This window comes from Rhamphochromis longiceps, linkage group LG1, assembly GCF_057381845.1.
Source record: "Rhamphochromis longiceps isolate RC_006_pf linkage group LG1, R_longiceps_female_GT1.1, whole genome shotgun sequence".
In the NCBI taxonomy this organism is placed as follows: domain Eukaryota; kingdom Metazoa; phylum Chordata; class Actinopteri; order Cichliformes; family Cichlidae; genus Rhamphochromis; species Rhamphochromis longiceps.
The window spans coordinates 12202350-12221985 of NC_140557.1; the positions used below are offsets into that span (position 1 = coordinate 12202350).

At 40.2% G+C, this 19636-nt stretch overlaps 1 protein-coding gene across 1 annotated transcript in view; it reads right to left on the reverse strand.

Moving 5' to 3' along the window:
• unc13c (unc-13 homolog C (C. elegans)) overlaps positions 1–18985 on the reverse strand; it is a 117681-nt gene extending 98696 nt beyond the window's left edge. The window contains exons 1-2 of the mRNA XM_085383151.1: positions 18499–18985; positions 7146–11425 (exon numbers count right to left, since the gene is read on the reverse strand). Of these exons, the coding sequence (XP_085239277.1) occupies positions 7146–11226 (4081 nt within the window). The 5' untranslated portion in view covers positions 11227–11425; positions 18499–18985. The remainder of the gene's footprint in view (positions 1–7145; positions 11426–18498) is intronic.
• Between the last annotated feature and the right edge of the window lie 651 nt (positions 18986–19636).

Below are 19636 nucleotides of genomic sequence, written 5' to 3' on the forward strand. Positions count from 1 at the left end.
TCCCTTTATCTGCATTTTTCATATCCACACTTTCTTGAGAAATGGTGAACTAAGCATAAAGAGGGTCTACCTCCTTTGCTCCCCCAGGAACAAGCAGCAAACTTCAGTAGCGGTAGACCTCTATAAATATTCCAAGCAAGGCTGACCTGGTTACAGAATGCCCTTGGGAATGTGAATTAGCATCTGAATACAGACGCTGCTGTAGCCAGTTGAAGACAGGCCCGGCAGGAGTGGCAGTACTGCTGAGACTCCTTTCACAGCTCCCACACATACCAGCCAGCACGCTCCAGAGCACGAGAATGATGAGCACATATCAGCTACAAGAGATGAAGGCGTAAAGCTAATGAGGGTGGGAGTAGGAGCGTGTGAGTGGGAGGAAATGTGGGGGGCATATAGATTGTGCATGCATCTATGCGTCCTTCTCCATAAGCACCACAAAATAATACAATTTTTTTAATTACAATTTGTGTGTATTTTTCAAAAAACTGTGAGGCAACATTTCAGGTGCCAAACACATCTGATAGTGTTTTAGATGACACCGGAAAGAGCAGGCGATTATATTTTTGTCTTGTTCTATTATGTGTTATAATATTTTATTAACACTTTTTACACAACTATATGATTGAAGTGCAGATTTTCCGCTTCCATTGAAAGGGTTTCACCAAGGCGCAGCAATAACTAGATGTTCAACAAAAATTGGACAAATGAACATAATGTTAAACACAAGGATTGTTTTAAAGACTTGACGACTGCCAAAAGTCTAGCACCCATGGACTGCACCAAATGCTGAGTTTCCTCCCTTTAGATGCATGCCTAGTTGGGTTAAAATCAGGTGAATGACTTGACCATAAAGCAATATCCCATTTCTTTGCCTTGAGAAACTCTTAGGTTACTTTTGCAGTATGCACTGGATCATTATCCATTTGCACTGTAAAGCTTTCTTCAATCGGCCTTGCAGTATGTGGCTAAATCTGAGCAAAGCCTTGTCCACTTTACAATTGGTCCTGCTGCTTCTGTCAGCAGTCACATCTTCAATAAACACTAGTAACCTAATTCCACTGACAGTAATACATGCCAATGCTATAACATCACCACCACTATGTTTGAAAATGATGTGGAATGCTTCAGAATATTAGCTGTTTCTCTCCTTTACCATACTTCTCTCTTCCCATCATTCTAGTGCAAGTTCATCTTGGATTCTTCTGTCCAAATAAGTCTCTTTTATCTATTGTATCTTAACTTTTTAGATGTTTTTCTTAACCAAGGACAAAATTATGCAATTAACCACTTTAACCACTATCATCAATAGTATTGCAGGCCTTTTGATGATGGATTCCTACATTTTACCAGATTATTGATCTGACCACTCAGACAATTTACTATCTGTCTGATAGGTTTATTATTGTTTGGGGGGTTTTTTTTTGGGGGGGGGGGGGGGTTTAGCCTAATGATGGCCTCCTTCACTGGCATGTCTTTGGACCTCATAGTAAAATTTCTGGTAAAAAGCTACAAAATACAAGTTAAACACTTGCAATCAACTCCTGATATTTTTTCTGCTTAATTTGTCATGGAATAATAATAGATCAGGGCTCGTCTTATATGAAAATACATGCTAAATGTCTGATTATTTTTGCTCCTAAACAGTTAACGTACTACTTTAGTTAAACATTTTGAACTAAAACTTTAGTCACATCTTGATTGGCTGATTTAAAACCACTGTGATGGTACAAAGGGGCAAAATTTATAAAAAATGCCCCAAGCTTGTGGCATGGAAAAATATGCAGCCAAAAGAAAACGAGTGCAAAGAAAAATCTATTTCACATGTCTGTGTGGTTACCACTCTCTTACATTTCCACTACACATTTCAGTCTTTGATAGGTTGTCACAAAACAAACCTGAATAATGAAGCAAAACAGCACAAACACATAAACATCATAGAAGGTTTTAAAATTTCTGTACTTTTAGGTGACAGAAGGAGACATGTGGCCTGGTCAAAACACAGAGAGCTGCACCCTAAAAGATCTTTAAATATAGTAAACATACCTTGTGTGCCACAGACTGCTCCCAAACACGAGGGGGACAAATAATACCTCTAAAACACTTAAGTTGGCTTTATTAAACGTTAGATCTTTAGCTGGGAAAACATTTTCACTTAATGATTTAATCACTGAGCACAGCCTTGATTTTATGTTTTTAACTGAAACTTGGTTGGACCAAAGTAACAGTGGAGCTGTTCTCATCGAGACGACCCCTCCTAACTACAGTTTTATCAGTGAGGCCAGGGTGAGCAGGAGAGGAGGAGGGGTTGCTGTCTTATTTAATGAATCATTTCAATGTAAGCAGCTATCTCCTGGAAGTTTTCAGTCTTTTGAATATGTGGCTTTACAGCTGAGTTGTGTTTCTTAATGTTTACAGGCCTCCCAAATACTGCACAGACTTTTTTAATGATCTCAGTGAACTGCTGTCTGTGATCTGTGTTGATTTCGACTGTGTAATTATTGTTGGGGATTTTAACATCCATGTGGACAACTCTCAGGACAAAGGGTCTAAAGACCTGAGTAACACTCTGGGCAACTTTGGGCTGACTCAGCATGTAACAGAGGCCACACATAATAGAGGACACACTCTTGACCTACTGATCTCCAAGGGCCTGAGCATTTCAAAGGTTACTGTGTCTGATGTGGGCCTGTCTGATCATTACTGTGTTTTCTTTGAAAGTAAAATTTCAGCCCACACAAATATATCAACAGCAGTGATCACAAAACGGTGTATAACCGAATAGAGTAGTGAGATCTTTAACCATGTCTTCCCATTAACACCTGACTTATCCAGAGGTTCAGTCAATGAGCTTGTCAATAGCTTCAATGCTAAAATATTAAATGTAATGGACACTATTGCTCCCATTAGGTGAAGGTTATCTCTGGAAGGAAAGTCTCCATGGAGAAACTCCACACTGGTGAAAAATGAAAAAAGAGAGTGTAGGAAAGCTGAGCGCAGATGGAGAAAAACAAACCTAGAGGTTCATTATGACAGCGGTCCCCAACCCCCGGGCCTCGGACCGGTACCGGTCCATGAGTCGTTTGGTACCGGGCCGCGAGAGTTGAGGCTCAGTTGTGAAATGTATAGTTTTCAGGGTTTTTATCGGTTTTCAGCGTTATTTTGTTATCGTTTTTATCGTTTACTCAGTTTTCCTGGGTCTTTTCACGTGTGTTATGAATACATTTTCTTTTTTTCGGTACTGGTACTAGTTTTATTTTGTTGTATTTATCCGCAACACCTTAAAGGCCGGTCCGTGAAAATATTGTCGGACATAAACCGGTCCGTGGCGCAAAAAAGGTTGGGGACCGCTGCATTATGACATCTATAAAGAGAAATTTCACAATTACAATTTACAACTGAGGAGTGCAAGGAGGTCCTACTTCTCTGACATCATCACTAAAAACAGTCATAATGCTCGGGTCTTATTTTCTACAGTTGACAGGCTAACAAACCCTCCTGTGTCAGTGGCAGCTGAACTTAATTCGACCATGGCCTGCAATGACTTTGCCAAATTCTTCACAGGAAAAATCCAAAAGATTAGACAAGCAATTGGTACATCAACAGCAGATTCAGGATATGTACTGTGTCCACCGAAAAACAGTTTAAACACCATCAAACAGTTTCACCCTATTAACAGCAAAGACCTGGAGGACATCTTAGGTCAGCTGAACTCCTCCTCTTGCTGTTTAGGTGTCCTGCCAACAAGTTTTTTCAAAAAGGTCTCAAAGACTTTGGAGTCAGACCTGTTACAGATCGTCAACTTTTCTTTAATGTCAGGTGTGTATCCAGAACCACTAAAACTACTGTAATTAAATCTATACTGAAAAAGGACAATCTTGACAAGACACAAATGAACAACTACAGGCCGATCTCACATCTCCCATTTTTAAGTAAGATCATTGAAAAAGCAGTTTCTCAACAGCTCAATTACTTCTTAAAACAGAATAACTGCTATGATGCCTTCCAGTCAGGTTTTAGACAGAACCACAGCACTGAAACCGCTCTGACCAAAGTGTTTAATGACATATGTCTGAATACAGACAGTGGAAAAATGTCAGTCTTAGTTTTACTGGATCTCAGTGCAGCATTTGATACAGTTGACCACAACATATTACTCAAACGACTGGAGAACTGGGCAGGTCTTTCAGGAACTGTACTAAACTGGTTCAAAACATACTTAGAAAACAGGAAATACTTTGTATCAATAGGTAACTTCACATTTGAGCAGACAAGTATCACATGTGGAGTTCCCCAAGGTTCCAGCTTGGGACCCCTTCTGTTTAACATTTACATGCTCCCACTGGCACAGATTATAAAGAACAACAAAATAAACTATCATAGCTATGCAGATGACACACAAATATATATCACAATGTCACCAGGAGACCGAGGCCCTGTACAGGCTCTTGGTAAATGCATTGAGGAAATTAATGACTTGTTGTGCCACAATTTTCTCCAGCTAAACAAAAACAAAACTGAAGTAATAGTCTTTGGTGCCAAAGAAAAACGATTACAGGTCACTAGAGAACTTCAATCTATACACCTAAAAACCACAAACCAGGCGAGAAATTTGGGTGTAGTGATGGATGCAGACCTAAACTTAGAAAAACACATTAAGACAATAACAAAGTCAGCTTACTATCACCTCAAGAATATTTCAAGGATAAAAGATCTGATGTCTCAACAGGACCTGGAAAAACTAGTCCATGCATTCATCTTTAGTAGGCTTGATTACTGTAACAGCATCTTTACAGGTCTACCTAAAAAAATCAGTCAGACAACTACAGCTCATTCAGAACTCTGCTGCTCGAGTCCTCACTAAGACCAAAAAAGTGGACCACATCAGTCCAGCTCTGAGGTCTTTACACTGGTTGCCTGTCCGTCAGAGGATAGACTTTAAAGTTCTGATGCTGGTCTATAAAGTTCTGAATGGTTTAGGACCAAAATACATCAGTGACCTCCTGACCTAGTATGAACCTTCCAGATCCCTCAGGTCATCTGGATCCGGTCTTTTATCAGTTCCCAGAGTCAGAACCAAACACGGAGAAGCTGCATTCAGCTTTTATGCTCCATATATCTGGAACAAACTCCCAGAAAGCCTCAGATCAGCTGAAACACTCAGTTTATTTAAATCCAGGTTGAAGACTCACCTATTCTAAGCTGCATTTGAATAAAACACCAAATCCACACTTTTAAGCTTAAATTTCAAAACTTAAATGTTAACTACTGATTTTATCTACTGTTTTTTTTTTGTTTTTGTTTTTTTTATCAATTTGAAATCATGCTTTTTATTTGTTTTTGTTTTTAATGTCTCTGTAAAGCACTTTGAATCACCTTGTTGTTGAATTGTGCTATATAAATAAACTTGCTTTGCCTAGAACCAGGCCTCTAACTGATTTATCAAAGATGGAAAAAGAATCAAAAAGCCAGTGGAAAGTGAGGATAGTCTGTCACACTTGCCTAGAGCTCGCTGTATGCCTCACCTCACACCTATGAGATTCAGCAATAAGGAGTGACTCAGTAAGTCAGTCACTCAGTTCAAGTCTTAATTCTTTTTGCCTGGTAGCCATAAAAAGGCAATGTGTAAAACTAAAGCTGCAGAGTCATAGCCAGTAAATGTTTCATTAAGTTTGCATTGGCCTGTTATAAGATTACCTGTTTATGTTAGAAGTGATGTATAAAGCATAGACCCATATACTGTGCCAGGAGGGGAATCTCCGGTTAATCTATTTTAATTTGAAGTGAATTTACATTTATGAACACATCTGTCACACAGCCAGCATTAAGGAGTAGCCTGTATTACTGAACTAAAATTGCCCGCCATCACTACAACCGTTACGTATGTGGGTCAAAAGCTTTTTGATTTTAAGTAAGCATGGAAATTCCCTTACGTCTTATTTCACTCCAACTGGAAGACTGTTCCATCAATGAATCTATCCAAATTTTAAGTGGGATGCCATAGACCTACAGAATTCTGAATAAATACTACTGTGGTGAATCAAAGGTATACAACAACAATACAATTACTGGTATAATGTATAATGGTTTTATTTATGATTTAAAATATTGTAGTGCATTTAATAGCTTCTCATTGGTTAAAAAAAAAGAAAAGAAAAGAAAAAGAAGCAAATAAAAGCTTTATGTTTACACTTGTTTGAACTCTCTGCCACCACAATGTCATTAAATAGCAGTGCAGTCATGCTTTTTTTCAAATGATGGTATGTTTAGGAGGTCACCAACAGAATTCTATGTTCCTAAAAAGTCTGGTAATAAATAACAACCCACCAGAAATAAAATACTATCCCTTAAGCCACAGCTGTCTGCATGAGAATCCAGTGCTGTGCCATGGGAATTCAAAGTCATTGCCACCCATAACAGTGCCATCCACCACCTAACAGATTCACTGCCTTCAGTTTTTCACCACAACATAAATAACCAATTCAAACACATTTGCCAAATGTATCAAAGTCTGAGGTTCATGCAAGAGTCGCATTATTACAATACCTAATTTCAAGTCAGGGGCTTGGTTGCACTGTGTAAATCATATACATGCATTTATTTACATTCACTGCAATTCAGGCTTCCACCAAAGACTTTCTTGATGTTTAAAAATAAGAATTCATGCTATTTTTGCTGTTCATTAACTGAAAACAAACGGGTATATTACTTCTTCCCATACTCCTTGTTGTTTTCCTCATTGTTTCCTGGGATTTGTTTTTTATCCATCCATTCACTTGCACTTATCCTTATCAGGATTCCGTGGGGACTGGAGCCCATCTCAGCTTTTATATTTTATAATTTATTTATTTTTTATATTTACCTTTTTTTTTGTTGGTTATAACATTTGGTACTATAGCTGTAACCACATTTACAGTAACTTTGTTGCTGTATTCATTAATGCACAATCACCTGACACTTGACTGCTGTACTTGATGTTCACTTACTGTTTGCTTCTTTACTGACAAATTTTAGGGAGCACATAAATGTAGATTTTGTCTATTTTGTTAGTAATTCATACAACACATGTAAGACCTGCCATGTAAAAAAAAAAGTGGAACAAAATTCAGATAACACTGTGACAAATGATAGGAAGAAAAGTATCATACCCCCTGCAAGGATCTGCTGCTCCAGTTCGGCCATCTGTTTCCTGTAGGCCCTCAGCGCTGCCTCCTTAAATGTGGGCCGAATACGTTTTTTAGGTGGAGCCTCTATTGGTTTTTCTTCTGGAAGATTTTTGTTTTCATCCTCTTGCTTTTGTTCAACTTTTTCTGCCACCTCTGCAACCTCTTCAGTTATTTCTGCCACCTCTTCCAGCTCCTCATCACCTTCTTCCATCTCCTCTGTCAGATCATTTCCCTCTGTCTCATCTGGTTCTTCTACATCTACATATTCTACCATGGCATCATATTCAGCAGTGTCCTCAGTCAGTTGGTTTTCATAATCCTCGCTGTACTCTTCATCATACTGCTCATCCAAACTACAATCATACTCCAGAACACATGTTTCTTTACTTGCTTCATTGTCACCTGGGGCTTCCAACTCTTGCGAAGCTTCCAAATCCTGAGAGGCATCAATGTCTGGAGTGGTTTCAATGTCTTCAGACACATCATAGTCCTGAGAAGTCTCACACTCCTGAACAGGTTCATCAGGCTCCTCTGTCTCAGAAGTATTAGTTCTGTTCTCCAGGTTAGCTAGCACTTGCTCCATTACTTCAACATAGTGGGTCTCACTGTCCACGGGTTGTTCCTCGGCTTCTGTTTTATCCTCCTCTGCTTTAAGGAAGACGGGCTCTTTCTGGATATCTGAGTCAACTGTAGTACTAGAATTATTGGTGGTGGAACCAGACAGTGTGCGGAATCGCCCCATAAATGAAGACGAGGTGTTTGAGGTCTCCTCAGGTGGCGCAGCAGGGGTAGTTTGAGACCCAGATTTCCATACAACCTCAAGAGCTGACTTAGCTCTCTGTAAGGTAGAACCAAAGCCAAATCCAAAGGACTTTTCACTGAGATCTATGCTGAGCCTACTGCTCCAAGACTTGGGAACTTCCTCAACCTTCTCTGTTCGAATCTCACTCTGGCTACGGTACATAGATGAAGACTTACTCTGGGGCTGGTGAAAGCTATGATTAACATCCAGTTCGGGGAATTTTTCTTTAGGAATTGTTTTGGGGATATCTTTAGATATTTCTTTAGAGGCTACTATTGGTGCTACTTTAGGAGCTTCTCCTGGGGCTGGTTTAGGGGTTTCTTTGGGGGTCACTTTAGGGCTCTCTTTTGGGACTACTTTTGGGGACTCTTTAGCTGGAGTCCCCAAAATTTCTTTAGTTGGTATTTTAGCAGTTTCCTTAGGTACTACTTTATGCACCTCTTTGGGGGCCTCTTTTGGGGAAGGTTTTGAAGCTTCTTTGGTAACTTCTTTAGGAGTAATTTTCAGACCTTCTTTAGGTACAACTTGTGGAAGTTCTTTAGCAATAACTTTAGGGGATTCCTTAGGAGATTCCTTAGGGGACTCTTTAGGAGTCGAGACAGGGGTCAAGACAGGGGTGTCGATTGGGGTTATTTTAGGGCTCTCTTTAGGGGACTCTTTAGGACTTTCTTTAGGAGTCAACATGGGGCTATCTTTCGTGGTCACTTTAGAAGTGACTTTAACAATCTCACTAGGACGTGCCTGAGATGCCACTTTAGATACCTCTTTGACTGTGGGCTTTGTTGTGTCTTTAGGAGTGAGTTTAGGACTGTCTTTAGAGATAGCTTGAGAGGATTCCTTAGCTGCTGTCTTTGAAATCTCTTTAGGCAACTCTTTAGGAGCTGCTTTAGAGGTCACTTTAGGTAAAACCTTAGCAGATACCTTAGGACTTTCCTTTAGCAATATTTTTGAGTTGTCCTCTTTTGTAGCCACTTTAGTTTGTTTATGTGTCACTTTAGCAGTGCCTTTAGGGGAATCTTTGGGGGAAGATGCTACTTTCGTGCTTTCTTTTGAAATAATCTTACATGGTTCCTTAGATTGACGAGCAGATGACTTGACATACTCACGTTCCGTGATAGGAGGAATAATGTGGGTCGTTATCGGTGGTAGGGAAGATTCCCTGTCAAGCATCATAAATTCCTCATCTCCTTCAAACTGTAAATCAACTTCCTGACATTTAGTGATGTTCTCTGGAAAACCAGGAATTGTTGATGGGTCAAATGGACTGCTAACCTCTATGGAGGCTTCTAAGCCAGAGTCAGCACCCTGCTCCAAATGATGCCAGTCTTTCCACGGTGATAGATCACCTTGCAGAGAAAGCTGAGAGCCACTGTAGTGACTTCTATCCCTTGACATACAGACAAGTCCATTGCTAACTCCGCTGTCAATAGTTTCCGTAGTCTCGACCTCATTATGTTCATAAGCTTGATTATCGTGGCTAAGAGCGTGACTGGGGCTAGCATACCAGGAAGAAGCCATGTCTTCCTGTTTCCTTTGCCACAGTTCCTGATCTGAGGAGGACAGCAGGGAGCAGCCATTTGCCCGTGTAAAGTACTGACTCTCTGAAAAGTCTTCTGAGTATGACTGGCAAAGTTTTGAGCAGTCAGACTCAGAGCGGCTGAGTTTTGGAGTGGAGTAGTCACTCTGGGAAAGCCAACCAGGGGTCAGATCAGAATAGTAAGCCTTTGCATGCTTTTCTGGATCATAGTAAGGGTCATCAGCATAGTGAACTGTGCCTGAGTAGCCAGCCTCATCTCCTGACCGGGTATGATCATGGGACCGCCTCTTCTCTGATTTGCTCTTGTGAACAGGCTTTGAAATCACCATTGCATATTTATTTCTGCTTAATTCATCCAGTTCTTTGTCACTGTCCATTGAGTCCCAGTCATCACTCTCCACGACTTTATCCTTTCCTGAGATCTTTATATCCATGCTTTCATAAGTTTGAGAGGATGACAGTTTATCTTTTCTCTCTTTTCCATCATGAGTTAAGCTATCAGTAGACACGGTAATGCCAGTTCCCTTAAGTTTATAGCACTTTTTTAAGACTACATCTCTGTCTTGGGGTGTTGCAAAAATAACAATAATAGGGCGGGGTTTAGCATTAGAACATTCTCTTTGTTGCCCTAATCTATGAGCGAGTTCAATTTTAATTGTTTTATGAGGGTCAACAAAACCCATTTTGTCTTTTATTATTTTATAAATTAGACTCTCTGTTTTCTCTGACTTTTCTTCAGGAACATTGAGGAATCGCAAGGTGGAATTATTGGCCTGGTGACTAATTTGTTTTATGTAGTCATGGATATCGCGAGTTTCCCTTCTTGATTGGACAAATCCAGAGCGAAGCTGTTCAATCTCACTCTGAACTACTTCCACACTGCTGGAGATCTCATCAATTGAACTTTTAAGGGCATTGACATGGCCACGAAGCTCAGATAGTTCTGTCTCTATCTGGCTGATCCCCTGTAGCTCCTTAAAGATCATTTCCATTACATCCTGTGTTTGACTGATGCAACCTGTTGAGGATGAGCCAGGCTCAAGGGTTGAGCTCTTTTGTTGCCGTCCAGCACGGTCCAAGGATTTGCTCCGAATGCCTAGAGTTTTCCTCCAATTGCTCACCTCGGAGTCTGAGGAGACACATTCCTGGCTCTTTTTCCATTTTCTTAACTTGCGTAGAGCTCCCAACCTAAGTGTGTGTAGACTGGAGCGCTCCCCTCTTTCACCTTCAGAGCTACCATCCGAGGGAGCCAAACTGATGAGGCTCTTCCTGTTTCGTCTTACTGGCATAGTGTGCGATTTATGCTCATCCAGTCTCCGGATGGGTTTTGTGTCACTCAAGGAGTCAGAGTAACTACTGTCAATCGAAAGAACCTCGGGAAAGATGCTTTCATTATTATTCAAAAAAAGAGAACTTTTTGGGAGTCCATTTGCTATAGCTACACGATAACTGAAAGTGGGTGACAGAGATGAACAGTCGTTTTTTCCGTCGTCTTCCTCGAGCGAAATGTTACGTGCTGAAGAGCATTTGGAAATCTTTTTAACGGTAGTCTTCAGTGTGGTAGAGAGAGTTAGATTGTGTACTTGAAAATCAGTGGTCAATTTAGGCTCTTTATTTTCACTTCTCTCTTTCTTCTTTATTGGTTTTGCCAATTTCTTTGTAAACATTCCTTTGCAAATCTTTTCAATGTAGGCTGATATAGTTTTGATTAGGGCAGAAACCATGGATGGCAATCCTGTGGACTTTTTTTTATCATCTAATGAAAGGAGAAGTTGGCTGGGAATACAGCGTCAGTGAGCCAAGCACAATCAACCTGTGCTTGACAGTAGGAGCCCAGCTCACAATCACTAAAACCACAGCCCATGCAGAGAGTCACTAATACTTTTGAATCCAGTGGCCTTCCTCCAGAAAAGGACCATCTCTCTGTAAGACAAAGAAAGAATATTTGTTTTACAATTGGGTCGCAAATTCCTAAGATATACATAAATACAGCAGAACCCTACTTTTTTTTTTTTTTTATCTTTTGATCTTTAACATTTGTAAAGCCAAATTTTCTCCTCTGAACTGTCTTCATTCACCAATTAAATAACTGCTTAAGTAAACACTAAAACAAAGGACAATTTGCGTCTATATTTAAATTTCTGCATTAACAACAACTAACTTTAAACACATTGTTTTGCTGATAATTCAACAGAGCACCTAGTCACCCATTCTATATGGATGTCACCTTAAATCACAAACTAGACTTCCTGACAAATCAAATGAGAAAGAGACAGGGAGCACCAAAATAAATTGTATTTCAAAAAAAAAAAAATCATACTTAAACTATCCATGACAAATAATTTAAAAATATTTTATCTTGTGAAATGGCTAAAATTTGATGAGAACACAAATTTCCTTAATTTAATTGGAATGGTCTGATACATGAGTTAACTATATGGAAGTAGTACTACTGGAAGGTAGGTGAAGTGAATAACAATGATCATCCTATTATAATGTAACATTATAACATTCCTGGGAAACAGTTGGTGTTTACATTTATGTAAATGTTACGTCACCTTCCCCAGCATGACAAACCACCCAGCCACACTGAAGAAACTGCTTAGGAATGGCTCAAGGACTGCACAAAGTGGACAGCTCATTCAATTCCCATTAAAGAAAGCAACAGTACAAGTTCAAAGATCTGTTTCCAACATCCAGACACCACAGAACACCCCCAGGACTTGTGTTCACGTTGTGATGGATCAGAGATGTTTTGACCAAATGAGGGAGGCGTACTCAAGTGATATTAAAATGTACTGGCTTATAAACAGTCATTTTAGGCTCATGGAAAAAGAGGCCCCTTGAATCATGCTTGATAGCGTTAAACCTTCAATTGCTTGGAGTGGGTATGAGAGGTATGTATTTTCCATATAGCGAAGCTGGTCAACTGATTCAAAAGAGAGATGTTTGTTGTGCTGAGGACCTGACAGCTGCTACACATTAGTTCTGGGGTTTAGAGCTTGATGTGTCTACAGTCTCATGACCACAGAGACATGCTCACTTTAAATGAGCTGTGAAACACAGCATCTCAGTTAGCTTTTACTGCTTGCCTCAGAAGAAAGATCAGACATTAGCAAATAGAACTGAAATGTGATGCCAGCATGTACATTTTTCTGCTACTACTGTATAAAGTAAGGAGTCCAGCAGTTTGGCTCTTTGTCTATACATAATTCTGAAAATGTCTTGCAGTGGAACCAGTCTTAATAGGTCACCAGATACTCAATTAACTAGTTAATTAAAAAAAAAAAAGTATGATATCATTGAAATGATGATTTATCTTTCAAAAATTGTCCTGATGTATTCGCAAATCATTAAGCTTTTAAAAAAATCTTTACCAACTGTCAAAACTCTTACAGGTATGGAATGGCAAAATGTTAAGGTAAAAAAGAACTACAATATACTGGTATACTGGGAGGTTCATGACTCAGCTCTTTTAAAATGGCATACAGCCAAGAGCAGCCTTTTGAAACCAATGGTTCATGACCTAAAACTGTCCCCAACAAATGAATCACAGCAGATAATGATTTAATATGTTCCGAGATTGCCTGAAATACTTTCATGATCAGTGATCTTCTGAATTTTAAACTTATAACTGTATGATAAGAGGGGCAATTGAGTTGTGAACAAAGCAAAGTCTCACACAGTCTTAAAGAAAATTGTGAATGAAAGTGAATTTCCAACATGTCTCTAAATGAATGAAAGTGAATGAGTGCACCGCAGTGCAAGATCTTGCAACACTAGCAAGATCAAGTGCTGATGATGGTGCTAAGTTTCCAATCTGGTGCCATTAAACTACTGAATAAGACCAACATAACAAGAGCTTGTTATTCAAAAAGTGCATTTCTATATTTCAAAGTGCACAGAAAAATAGGTGGCTCATTTACACATTCTTGAAGAAGGGTCTGAGTTACAGACACCCCTTCTCTCCTATTTAATTGCCTCCTAAATGTAGAGAATATTGGATAGCCCAAACAAAGGTTCAGTAAACCTGAGAAACCACTGTACTTTACTAATGCATATGTTTCAGCCAGACAAAAATTAACACTTAAAACTAACTAGGACAGGGAAAATAATATTATACTGTCACATGCGGTGGTAGAATATTACTGGAAAGCATGTTTTTTTCTTATTGAGTGAATTATTTCAAATCAGGACGCAGAGATACATCCCCAAATGATTACAAATTACTTTTTAAAAATAAATATGTTTATTTTTTACACACTTGAATAGCACAATATAATGAGCAAAATTAAATGTTTGCATGAAAGAAGAGTAAGATGGAAATGATGAGTGGAATGTGAGGAAATAAAAGGAAGGGAATGTGCTGAATGATTGAATTAGACATTTGCATGCCAGAAGCTACAATATAAGAATTATATTTTTGATTATGAAAAAATTGGAGGATTATGATCTATAGTGATAAAAACTGCAAATGTGTCTTTCTCAGAGCAAATAATTCCTTAGAATTAACACTGGCATCAAACCTTTCAGTTTCCTTTGATGTTATGTATAGCTGACATACAGTTTTTTTGGCTTTTTTTTTTCTTTTCTTTTTTTTGATTGGCACAAAGGTTTTTGAGGATCTGAAGCAGGATTAGATTTTTTTTATGGTTGTTGAGATAAAGCAGTTCTTGCACATCTCTTATGTTACCCCAATGAGTCACCAGCCCTGGGTCTTCTAAAGATTTCACTGTAATTCATTCTGATCAAACAAACTTTTGCTGAATTTGTCAAAGACGTGCAGGCGATACACACCTAGCAGGGAAGGCTGTCCCTGCACAGGCAGGACTGCAGATACGGGGTGCTAATAAGTGCAGATATTTTACTGTGCTGTTGTCAGTGTTAGACAGAGACAAATTTCAAGCTATCCAGACATAGTACAGCTATAGTCCATAGTCCATTTCCATAGTACAGCTAAAAAAATTCTACTTTTGAAGTACTTTTCATTGCTACTCAAACATAGATTATGCTTCAAGGAGGAAGGTTTTGCATAGCATATAAAAAGCGACCTTTTCAGTCGTTATACTGAAAACTGTCAAACAGACAGCCTAATTTCTAAATCACATCACAAAAATGTTTTTGTGTAAGCTTTCTGAATGATTCAACCATAATAATACATTATCACGCAACCATCTACACAAAACATACCTAAAAATGACTGCTGGTTAACTTAAACCAATTACCTCAATGCATTCGTGATGCACATTTTTGTAATGCACTTAATGAACCAAATTGAGCTGCAGCCACAATCCTGGATGAAATATGGCATCTAGGATATGTTACGGTTTACTGTAGCAAACACTGGACCATCACTTACATAAAGCACTGTACTGCAGTGTGGCTGCACTTGGTCTGGACACTTCACACTAAAAGAATACTAGTGTTTAATGAGTGTTGATCACCAATTAGGGAGCTGCCTTTGTGTAAACAGAGCCAACATCCTGACATGTGCATGTTAAGGTTTGACAAATGAAGCATTCGCCCTTTTCCAGAGCTAGACTTGATGTGCAAATAACTTGCTAATGCCCACGAGGTATCGCTTGTATCGTCCCATTAGAGCGTAATGATGCAAGAATAAAGAAAAAAAAAGGATGAGAGACAACTAAATTACCTCATCCTACTTACGCGTGTTCCACTAATTTCAATTCTTTAAGCAGACTCATATTGTGTCTGTTTAACCAGGTTTTTACATATTCAAATACTGTACTGTAATTTATTTGTCTCTACATTTTGGACCTCAAGCTTAACCTATTCTTCTGCATTAAATCTATGCACAGTCTACAATGTAACACTGAAACACTAGTTGGTCGCTGAGTTTCTCTATTCGAGTTGATCAAATCAATTTGAAAAACGGAAGTTAAAACATAAGGAGCCGTAAATTTGTACGAAGCTACAATGATCCCCAATGGGTCAATCACAGTCATTGCAGGCTGTGTTAATGTGACATATGGTCACATTTCTAGCGAAGTGCACGTCAGGTTGCACGATAGGGTTTCAATAAGTTATGATGTCATGACGTACCTTTGGTGTAGCGTTAAGACAGATGTATAAATCCCCCTTTAGTCTCATTTTTGAATAGGGATGGGAATCAAGAAGTTCAATTCCTTGGAATTGCTGGTCTGCTTGGAATTGTTGATCTGCTTGCCTATTTCAGTTTGTGTACTGGAATTGTTATATCATTACATAACGTAACATAGTCTTGTTTTATATAACTGAAACGTTTGATACAATTATTTTTGTTTTGTCTGTCTTTAAAAAGTGGGTCATATAATTATCAAATATAGTTCTCGACCCTTGAGCGAGGCACTGAGACTCAAACTACTCCAATGGAGTGTCTTTTTCATCAACTACTTCAGCATATTTTAAAAATAACTAATTTCTTAATGAACTTGCTTAGTCAGAGATCACTAGCTCCTGTAACAAACAAAATTGGGGTATTCCCATAGTCCAGACTTACAGCCCCTCCCATTTGTGAGTCAGACTAGAGAAACCTCCAGAGAAAGGGGAGTACCTCAGCCACACCCACTCCCTATGCTCTGAGGCATTCCTACCCCAAGCCCAGCATTACTATCCAGGGACCTATTTCCCCCATTTTTCCAAATGCATTTGATCAGCAGAGCACTCTAAAACACTCCATTTCTCACAGTCTGTACAATCTCTGCCACTCTCTTTTAATAAAAGTGAGTGCCAGTTAGAGGCATGCTAACCTATTTCTCACAATAGTACAACTGCTCCTCTTCTGATGTAAACTCGGCTATACCAATTTAAGGTTATTATGCTGCAACCAATTACTACTACACACTGGTGTGTTGTTTAGTCCCTTAAGCTTTTGGTTGACACTGAGGGATATTTTGTGCAAACCTTCAGAATGGGCTCCACATAAATGAGAGATGCTCATGTGTTACGTCATGTCTTCAGACTCATGATTATGGATTATGGTTGAGTGTGGATTAGTGCACATGTGGATGTGTACATCCCTGTGCGCATATGTGTGCAGCCATGTATGTACACACACACATGTGTGCCATGCATGCCTCTGTGCATGATTGCTTTCAAGCACACATTTGCTGCTATGTGAGTAGAGCGAAGTACACTAGTGGGTAGTGATGGGATTTCCGGCTCTTTTTAGAGATCCGGCTCTTTCGGTTCGGCTCACTAAAAAGAGCCGGCTCTTTCGGCTCCGAACCGGCTCTTCAGGTTGTTTTGTTGCTTTAATTAATTTATTATTAACAATAATATAAAATTATGCACAAAAGGAATTACTAACGTAAAAACAAGTGGTTTTATTTATATATGTTTATATATAAATATATGCGGTGGCCCCTAGAGACAAAACACGTACAAACTCCAAAACACATTTCTAGCATGAACTGAACTTCCAAAGCAGAGCTACTAGATCACTTAAATTACACAATTGAAAGCATGTGTGTATTGTTTGTGTATTTATACACAGGCACTCATATATATATTCAAATAATTTTAAAAAAAAAGTTCATTTACCTGTTATTACCACACACCAAATCCGGTCGTTGGTACTTGCTGGCTTGTGTAGCCACAAGATAACAAAGGCTCAACACTACGCCCAGCATCCTGGAGCACTTCTGTTGTCTTTTGTACGTGTTTTGAGTTTTTATGTGCTTCTGAGTTTTTATATGCTTCTGAGTTTTTACGTGCTTCGGAGTTTGTACGCGTTTTTACATGTTTTGGAGTTTTTACGTGTTTTGGAGTTTGTACATGCTTCAGAGTTCGTACGTGATTTGAAGTTTGTATGTGCTTTGTCTCTAGGGGCCACCGTAAATATACTTTTATTTATTCACTCCACATAAAATGTAATAAATAAATCATATAATACAAAAATCAACTATTCACATTTCAAGTTTTAACTATTTAAATTTTCAGCTTTTTCCTTTCACAAATTTAAAGTGAAAAGAACACAAAACACTGCAAACCACAACACAATTAAATATAAATTATAATATGAAAACTAAAAGAACATGCATATTCTCTGTCATATGGACCTGCATGAATAAACTTTCTCAATCCTTTATCATCTGCAACCGAAAATAGTTGTGGATGATTACTATACCTTTCTAATGTTGTTGTCCCTGCCTCTCTTTCTCTCTCTCTGGCTCTGTTCCTGTGCTACTGAGTGTAACTACCGCCCCTCCCCCCTCTGCCCAGCGTAAAGCACAAGGCCCGCGTGCAGAGTGAAGCGGGAAAAAAGTGCGAGAGAGAGGCTGAGAGAAAGAGAAAAAAAAAACCCCACGTGACGGCTCGCGATAAGGTGACGGCTCGCGTCGTTCACGTCAAAGAGCCGGCTCTAAGAGCCATTTCGTTCGCGAACGACCCATCACTACTAGTGGGGGGGCTGAGCGTGTGAGGGTGTGTGCATCCTCAAATCATTTTGCCCTCACGCCCATCCTCAGCTACATTCCGCCTCCTTTCTTCTAACCTGTGTAGTCTATTTCCCAACAGTGAAATATCTGCCCGCAGCCCTAGGAAACCAGCCAACATCACAACAGATTGTCTCCACTCATAAATCAAAATATTATCATTTCTTTGGCTGGCATGACGGGATCCAGTCTCATCGCGTTTGCTCAGTGTGAAACAACAGCATTGCTCACATGCGTTCCTGTTGTGCAGAACAACATGGGGAAAGGTGAGAATGAGAGCAATGGGACGTTTGTAGAATCGACATTGTTTGAATCAGAAACAACAATACGATTGACAGTATCATCAACACCTTGCATTTTATTTTTTTTTCACCTATTTACATCAAGATGATGCCATCTATTCGCATAATTTTCAAATAACGTTTCATCAGTCCACTGACAGGGCCACTGAGGGAGGGGAGGCAAGCAACAAGATGATCCAGGATGAAGTCAAACAGTCAAGATTCCCACGCCATGCAAACACGTCTCGAGCGCCTGACAGGGCTTCGCCGCTGTACATACCTGGTTGTGTCAAATCCCCGTGTAGGACGCCAGCGATAGTGTGCAAAACGAGCCGTGTGGAGCCGATTCCCCAGTTTCAGCGAATGGTCGGAGCGAGGAGAGAGCAGCGATGCTGGGGAGGGGAGGGGAGGGAGGGAGAAGAGAGAGTGGCTCGGTGCGCAGCTGCCTGCTAATACCAGAGCTCACAGCATCTCTCTGCGTCCGTCAGACACCACAGCCCAGAGTCGCGCCTCCGTGAAGAAACGTGCACACACCTCTGCTCCATGCCACCGACTGTACCCCCTCTTTCGCTCCTTCGTCGTGGGTTTTATTTGTTCCAGGAATGACACACAAGCGCGCACGCGCGCTCACACAACCACACACAAGATCGTGCCCGTAGCCTGTTTCACTGCACGGGGTGTCTAGTCCAAAATGGGATGCAGGCGGGTGGCGGTGACGCTGATGGGGAGACAGACAGCGCTGCTGCTGTTGCTCCTGGCTGCCGAGACTGAAGCTCTGCTCCCCGGCTGGAGAATACCCATCCCTCCCTTATACAAAACTCTCTCTCTCTCTTTTACTCACTCCCCCTCTCTCTCTTTGTGTGTGCGTGTTTGTGCTCACTGAGCCCGGTTGAGAGAATTGAGCCGACATTCAGACACACGGACGCAAGATACCCCCAAACACACACTCAGGCTTACGAGAGATGCCTTGAGTGTGATGGAAGGAAGGAAGGAAGGAAGAAGAAGGGGGGGGGGGGGGGGGGTAGAGCCCCGGTGTGTGTGATTCGTGGTTGCTATTTGCCTGATGATATGATCACTGGACATGCTGAACAAGAAACATCAGAATGATGTAATATCATAATGAACCAGGAGCAACACAGACACACAGTGGGACCCATGTTATTGTAGGCTACGGGAGTACTGCTTTAATTCTTCGTCAAGATCCGCGCGAATGTGTGGTGCGCGCGAGCTCTTCTGTGTTTGTGCACGGCTTTATGGGCATGCCTGAGGGGCACTAAGAGCGCACTTTCATCTCCTCCTTTCACACACACACGTTTATGGTCAGGGCCAACCTCAAGTTACAGAAGACCATATCCATCTCTCTCTCTCACACACACACACACACACACAGACACATTCAGAAATATGCTCACACATCA